This window comes from Dermacentor albipictus, chromosome 7 (assembly GCF_038994185.2).
Source record: "Dermacentor albipictus isolate Rhodes 1998 colony chromosome 7, USDA_Dalb.pri_finalv2, whole genome shotgun sequence".
Taxonomy (NCBI): Eukaryota; Metazoa; Arthropoda; class Arachnida; order Ixodida; family Ixodidae; genus Dermacentor; species Dermacentor albipictus.
The window spans coordinates 19,578,959-19,586,353 of record NC_091827.1 but is presented as its reverse complement, the minus strand read 5'-3'; the positions used below and the strand labels follow the sequence as shown (position 1 = coordinate 19,586,353).

Here is a 7,395-nt window from a genome sequence, read left to right as displayed (position 1 = left end):
CGGGCCTAAGGAGAGTAATGATGGTTCCCGTATTTCGCACTTCAATAAATATCTCAAGTACAATCTAGGACCCGCTTTACAGATTGTGTCGAGCACGTGCGCTATGAAAATTGACGGTAGATTATGAAAGAAAACACATGGTCAGTGATTAGAGCATGTATGGGAAAATAAAAAATAAACGCGTAGTCATGTAATCGGCGCGCCACCACCGATTGTCGGCGCTGTAGTCGGCGCCGTCACGTGATAAGGCCGTAGGCTGTGCTGCGAGTCGGAAGCGGACGCATTCGCTGTGTCGCTCGTCGGCATTTGCACGATATAACTGCTAAAAGCAGTTTGTGAGGACGGTTTTCTGTGAGTAAAAAGTACCATTTATTTCGTTCTAGACGTAGCGGTTCACCGAATTGTGTGTTGGTTGATTATCATTCAAATACAACGTAGTAACTGCGCCGGCAACATGGCGCGTCGTGCAGCCTTTGTTCGGCGGAGTATGCCGACGTGGTAGCTCACTAAAGCTCGCCCTAAATTTGATAACTGCTGGACGTATGTGCTGTTTTGGCTTGAGCCCTGCTATCTGATAGCCGAGCTGGTGGTGTCCGCTAACGGTGCATGTTCAAAGCGTGCGTGCGTCGTCCGCGATGTGGAGCGAGCTTGTCCACCATCTTGGAGTGGCGAGCGTCATTGTTCCGCACGGCCCGCACATTCTTGTTGCGGCGCACATATCGATTTCTATCTCGAGGTTGCGCTGAAATTGCGCATTTAGGTCGCAAGCGCCGAGTTGTCGCTGAGTGAGCTTTGTTCTTGCATTGCATTTAGTGGGCATCGAGCGTATCGTACTGTTTCTCGCACTTCAGTTCAAAGTTTGAGTGCAACGTAATCATAAAACGTAACTCGTGGCAAGTAGGCCTGTGCGCTTCTTCGGCGACAGCTGTTCAGGACTAACGTATTGTGCTTTCACTTTTATTGCAGGTTTGCGCAACAACTGACGCAATGGTAAGCATCGTTTCTTGGCCTGTTCTACCGACTGTCGTGGTCGCCACGGAATCTTTTGTTAATTTTTTTTTTAAGGGCGGTTTAATTGGTGTATTTCTGTGTTCGGATTAACCCTTGAAACCGTCCCATTACTATGCAGATGCCGTAAAAAATTTTCTGTTTAAGCTGTCTTCGCTGTTCAATAAGATGCCTACTCAAGGTTTTTAATTCGAATTCCGAAATTTTTGGGTCCCCGGAAGTACGCCGAATGTTACGGAAGCGATGTCAGCGGCGCGTCGATAAACTTGTTTGCGGGTCTTCCGCAAGGCTCATTTCCTACTCGCGCTGAAACGATTCGCGTGAGTAAAAGCAGTTTACGTCCAAACGGCTCTGCCGAAAGTTAGTGTTATTTATGCAAGTGGCTTCCTTTCCTGTCGCATGTGCCCGCCAAATGTAAGGGCGTCTCCTGGCATTGCAACATCACTGGTCCGGGCCTTTCAGGCCACGCCGGCCGTTATCGATCCGGCCTAATTGGGTCCACGATCCATTCGTGCCTTGTGGTGCTGCATAGTTGCAAAACTTGGCGCAAAGGTAATGGACGAAAAGACAAGTGTGCGGCAACTGACTTCTTCATCCCTTGGCGCCGAGTTTTCGTTTGCAACCCTGAATCCAATCAAACCATTCCGATTTGCAGTATTAATTTGTGTAGTGCTTGCACAGTCAGCCTGTCGGGAGTGGCCTGTAAAATGTGAAGTGTACCCATAGTCTTGTACTGGAATGAATAGAGGCTAGTCTGTGCCTGATCGCTGGTGCAGTTCATTGAATACACGAATTTTTGTAAACTTGTGCCTTCTAGGAACACTGAACATAAAACACGCGACTGCTGTAAAGAAATGTAGCTGTAGTTTTCATTCTCAGAGAAGCTTAGCCAAAGTGTAGAAACTCTTGTATGCACCATTCCTGTGGTGCCTGAATGAATTGACATCAGATTTGCCTCAAGTAATTTTATTTGGTTACTGCATATAATTTTGTAAGCGAACTTTTCAGGGTGGGAATAGATAGGAGCGCTGGAGCAGTTGTCATGACAATGATTAAGCCTCATTACTTTCTTGTTGATTCATCAATCACTTCACGTTTTCCTGTGAACTTAATGCACCTGTTCGCTTGTGCATTAAATTTTTTTTCTTGCACAAGCTCACTTACCACTTTTTTTTTTTCCCCGGCACTTGTTTCATCTAGAATACCTTTTTCGAGTAATCCCAACTTTCTTGCTTTTCTGTGATTCCTAGATGACTGCTTATGTTATTCTACAGTTTGCTTTATTTGCTTGTTTAGATTTCTACATGTGCTTGATGCTTCACTAGACTATTCCATTGTTTTTTTTTTTTTTTTTCCCAGCCGAAGCTGTACGTGGGCAGCCTGCCCGAGGGGTGCGATGTGGCTTCTCTCGAGGCCCTGTTCGCGAAGTATGGCAAGGTGGAGGAGTGCGACATTGTCAAGAACTATGCCTTCGTGCACATGAACTCCGAGGAAGAGTCCAAGGTGGCCATCGATGCACTGCACAATTCAGAGTTCATGGGTGGCAAGATCACTGTCGAGGTGAGGCTGTCGCTGCAGGCTCGTTCTCAAAAGGAAGCTGCTTGTAAATGTGCAGGTCGCCAGACCCAGTGTTTTCTTCCATTCTTAGATTCAACTAATATTGTTTTAAAAAGCTGGTGCATCAGTTGCTGTGGGTTTCGCTTCACTGTGGCTTGACATTTCCGTCTTGCTGCCTTTTGCAGGCTTCCCACAGTAAGGTGCGACCAAAGCCAGGCATGGGTGGTCGTGGTCAGTGCTACCGTTGTGGCCGCCAGGGTCACTGGTCAAAGGAATGCCCACGAAACCCGTAAGTGCTGGCTCATTACAACTGCTTCTTGGTGCTGTGCCTGCTGGTGCATTGACTTGACATTTCATGCCCAGCTGTGCAGAGCCATTTCGTATATGCAGTGTTTTGGAAATGGCATTTACCGAAGTTTGTTATAGCATGTTAAGCTTTGTCTTCACTGTGGCATGGCCTCCAACAAGTTCTGGTTCTCTGTAAACAAGTCTTGTAGTTAGGTTCTCATTTATAAAAACAAAAGCAATTGAAACATAAGCACACCAATAGCCCCACTGTTCTCAAAATTGAGCAACATGGTGGTGGTGCTGTTCACCTGCACCACCATACACCTGCAGAAACTGTACACTGGTTGTCATGCCGAGGGGCAGCTGTCTGAGAAGGATGCCAGTGCCCTCTTGCTGGGATTGCATGCATGCAGCAGCACTGTAGCACCACATCATATTCTAAGTAGCTGTAAGAACCTCCTTGGGCACAATTTTTTTTTCTCTTTTTTTCTTTTGAAAGCCACTTTCTATGTTTGCAGCAGAGCTTTGATAGCAGTTTGCTAACAGCACTTGCAAAGTCAACTTTAGTTAGCTGGAGCATGACTGTCTTAGACTGCTGGTGTGCTACAGAATACTGGCAAACACCAGAGACATATGCCGCACTATTGGCGGTGCCATCTAGTGACTCTTCTAAAGCAAGCCATTACTGCTGACAGGGCCGGTGTGTTGGTTGGCAGCAGCTTCTCTTGCATTTAGCAAATTATCGTTTCCCCTTCTGTGAGAGCACAGATGTAACAGTTTGTAAAGTTCGACGCGTTGCAATATTCTTTCTCAATTGTTTGACCATGACTGCACCATATACATTGGAGTGTGTGGCTAATTGCATTCTACTGTATGGAAATAACGAGCTTGGCACAGTGTATGTAGTCGAACAGCTTTCTAGCAGACATGTCCGGTGCCTCACATAAGTGATCGCCCGCAATGGCATCCCAGTGCTACTGCAGTAATGCCTGTTTACTTTTGTGCTTGCCAAATGGATGTCGCTGGTTTGGAGTAAGATGGGTGCACCAATTGCAGGAACGCGCGCTTTGGCTCCGCGATGCCCATGATGCCCCCTGGTGGTGGCCCATTGGCGCGCTACCCTGGTGTTGGAGGCCCTGAGCGGCTGGGCTACGGCTCTGGTGGCCCCGACCGGTTCCTGGACCGGGGTGGGGCCTACAGTGACAGGGGCTTTGGGGCTGCGCCCGGCTATGGCGACCGCATGCGACCCTATCCAGATCCGTATGAGCGCCGGGCTGCTCCGCCACCGCCCCCGTCAGCCGCTCGTGACGACTTCTACTACTACCGCCGACCATATGATGACTTTGGGTGAGCATCTCCTTTGCTTTCAAGTCACGTGAATGTCTAAAGCAGTAACTGTAGCCATAACGGAATGGACAAAGAAAAGGTGAAAAGGCTAATGCTGTGCAAGACGATTCGTAATGTTCAACCCAATGATCGTCTGTCTTGTTAGTGGTATGGTTATTGCTTTCGGTGTGAACTGACTAGCCTGGCATTCTGCTATGCTTCCTGGACTGTGCTGGCCTCCGTGTAACAATAGGTTTGATCTTATGGTTAATCTGGACGTGAGCTGCAAATATTCACCAGCGTTGACATGTTCGAGTAGTGACGGCTGTGAAGACCTGACATTCCATGGCGTCGTGAAAGAGATAGTCATCCACTGGCCTGTAGTGCACAAACCCATGCAGGTTTCTCAGAAATGAAAGCTTTGCCGTTGACCTTCAACTGCTAAGTTTTTCATTTCTGACAAACGCATTGTTTCGTGCTACAGGTGGTGGTGTTCAAAAACATTTTAAATGTCACTGTTTCTTGGTGTTCACATATGTTGATCTCTTAATTCTGTTGCTGAGTGCGAGTGTTTGCTTTTGTCTGGCCTTTTGCAAAAGGTTGCGCGAGCTTTGAGGATATGGCGGACTCTTTGCATGAACAGCGACGCGATACATTTCAATTTTGGTCACATGCGAGAATTCTGGCTAAATTTCGTATGTAATGAGCCAGCTTAATCGCAGTGGCCAAGTGGCACAAAGAGCGAGAGTGCGACGTAAACTGCTTTGCAAATAATTCAATGCACTTAGGCAGTCTTTCCACTGTGCAAGCTTTATGGTTGTCGGTGACATAGCTACGAGCAAACAGCCAGGAGAGTGCCTTGGCCACGCTGCTTTCGAGTGAAATTTTGAACTGAAAGGGCAGGTCTGGCACATAGTAAACAGCTTTGTTTACGTTGCTCTTAGATTAGCCAGTTATTTGTGTGTGTTGCACACAGAATGGTCGTACTTAGTTGACAAGGCAGGAACCTTGTGCTTCAAGATCCTGCAGCAGTAGCAGTTGCGCATAATGCGAGTCGAGTTTCATTGCAGCTGATGTGGGTGGCTTCACTTTCAGAAGCAGCTACTATGGCTCTCAGGATGGTCCAAGCCAGAGCTATGGCAACGGCTACAGGTGAGTTGCCCCCTACGAACCCTTGTGCACGAAACCGAGTGTTGTGAACATTTTGTTAGCGGTTGGTGGCGGTTCAGTCCTACCCATCAGTCGGTCGAGCGTGATGCATGTTGCTGCGGCTGGAGAAGGGGTTGTTGGTAAAGGGGTGGGTGGGCAGGCCACTGTTCAAGTGCATGCATTGTGAGAAAGCGGGAGGTGTGGCTCGCTCCGGACTGCTGGCATTGCTGTTGTTTTTCTTCCCGGTGCCCGGGTTGCCTCTGTGCGCCCGGCTAACGCGCGGCTGCGTGCCCTCTCTCCTCTTCTCCAGTTATTCGACCGAGCGGACGGCGTACCCCAGCGCGTCGCGTACCCCCGCGTTCTAATCGGAGAGCGCGCGCGCGCGTGCGACTCTGCACGAGCGGACTCGGGGGCCGTCTTCTCTCCGGACGCGCTTCACGGACTGGCGGAGGTCGCGTCGTGTGGCTAGCCGGACTTTGTGCGTGTTCCGCCGCCGTGCTCTGCAGCAAGAGGCTCTCGCGACACTAGCACACATCTCACACCTGTGAAGCTTTTTTCTCCTTCCTGCTTTCCCTCTCATCACAAAAAGCAAAGCCTCATTGATGTCATTCAAAAGTGTGTACATGCCATTTCTTTTTCTTTGAGAAACACCCCCTCGTCATGTGAGTAGCAGACATTTCTTTTCATCACTGTCCAAGTAGAGCTGTTTCTTTCATACTGACTGTGAATAAAGGATGCGGTGTGTCGCAGGCGTGCACCTTGTGTTATGAAGTGGCGTGTCGTATTTCTCTTCGGGATCTTATTCAGCGGGCTGTGTGTGGGCTAGGTGAGGCACCATATCCTGTGGTCATTGCAGGGCCTCTTAATCGGCTACGAGAGAGGAAAAAAAAAAAAAACGGGTGGGGTCGTGCGGTTAGCCCAAGCGTCGTTGCATGTGGCCCCAGGAGCGGGTGGTTGCAGCTTCGGTCACCGGCCGAGACGGACTCCCCTATGGTTGGGTAGCTGGCTCTGTTGACGGGCTCGTGCGCGCACCGACCGGAGTGTGTGAATCGCGCACCGCCTGCGAGAGGGCACAACCCTTTCCTTGTTGAACCAGAGCCTGGTTTGGCGCTGGGCGGGGTCTCTCTTTCCCCCCTCACAGGTTCTGGCCGACGGCTCCCAGCGAGTGGACAGGCCCGCAGGACTTGTCCGCTAAGGTGGTGGTGGTGGTGCTCTGGTATGTGTTGCACGTGCCTTCTCTTGCAGGTTTGCCAGCCAGTTTCCCGCAGCAGCGGGCGGTCGTCGTCCGTGTGTGCGTTAATAAAAGCCGTTCACGCCAGCCTGTGTCGTGTGTGTTGACCGCATTGCAGCGCCCGTCTGCTCTGGCCTTCCCGGTTTCGGCGTGCGACCGTGAGTTGGCCGTTCTTCGCAACCACCTCCTTTGCCTTCACGGTATCGACTGGCAGGGCCGTACACGCGCCGCGTGGAGCGGCTCGTGCAAGCTGGGTTGGAAGCCGTTGCCGCCTTCTACGTGTGGTCCGGGTGCTTCACATTCGCGTGGGAATACGGCTGCCTACTCCTTTTGACAAGCGGCTCGTCTTTATTCCCGTCGTGGACTGAATTGAGCGCCCGGGTTGTAGCATTCGCCCATGTCCCGTGTACGCGCTTATGAGGTGCTTCGGTTCAGCTGGGTGCATGTTTCACGATGGGCTGGGCAGACGCCCGAAGCGTAGACCGCGACTTCTCAAATCGAAGGCAGTTACGCATTTTCCAAATTTTTTGAAGTTTGGCTGGTGTAGGGAGGATTTGAGTTCTGTGCGCCCAGCACTCCTATGTTCAATCGTAACCGGCTCTGTTCCTGCAAGTATCGTTGTGGAATGTAAGGAGTTGCGGCCGTGCAGACAAAATGTCGTACTGGCCGAAAGAGTCGCACCCTTTTAATAAGTGCGGGTTAGTCCCGCGCTTCAGACTTCCCGGCCAGCCGGTGCAGTCGCGTGCGGAAGTAACTCGTGCGGACCGACAACCTGTATTTGTAGCGAAGGCGGAAGTTTAGGCTTGTGACAGAGGATGGGTTGACGCTATCTTGTG

General features: G+C 50.4%; 1 protein-coding gene across 3 annotated transcripts; it reads left to right on the top strand.

Annotated features, from left to right (window-relative positions):
* Positions 1 to 216: 216 nt before the first annotated feature.
* Positions 217 to 6,099, top strand: LOC135896340 (RNA-binding protein 4.1-like). 3 transcript variants are annotated; one of them, XM_070521725.1, is made up of 7 exons: positions 217 to 351; positions 967 to 990; positions 2,368 to 2,568; positions 2,751 to 2,854; positions 3,910 to 4,200; positions 5,278 to 5,331; positions 5,639 to 6,099. In XM_070521725.1, the coding sequence occupies exons 2-7, from the start codon at positions 988 to 990 to the stop codon at positions 5,691 to 5,693; spliced, it is 708 nt and encodes a 235-aa protein (XP_070377826.1). In that variant the 5' UTR covers positions 217 to 351; positions 967 to 987; the 3' UTR covers positions 5,694 to 6,099. The 3 variants fall into 3 exon arrangements, with proteins under 3 accessions (XP_070377826.1, XP_065280788.1, XP_070377825.1); XM_065424716.2 differs by having other exon boundaries at positions 5,275 to 5,331; XM_070521724.1 differs by lacking the exon at positions 217 to 351 and adding an exon at positions 367 to 403 and having other exon boundaries at positions 5,275 to 5,331.
* Positions 6,100 to 7,395: the final 1,296 nt, after the last annotated feature.

Coding starts and splice junctions, on each gene's coding strand:
- LOC135896340 (XM_065424716.2), top strand. Junction 2,569..2,750: donor GTGGCAAGATCACTGTCGAG/GTGAGGCTGTCG, acceptor TGCCTTTTGCAG/GCTTCCCACAGTAAGGTGCG. Junction 4,201..5,274: donor CGACCATATGATGACTTTGG/GTGAGCATCTCC, acceptor CTTCACTTTCAG/AAGCAGCTACTATGGCTCTC.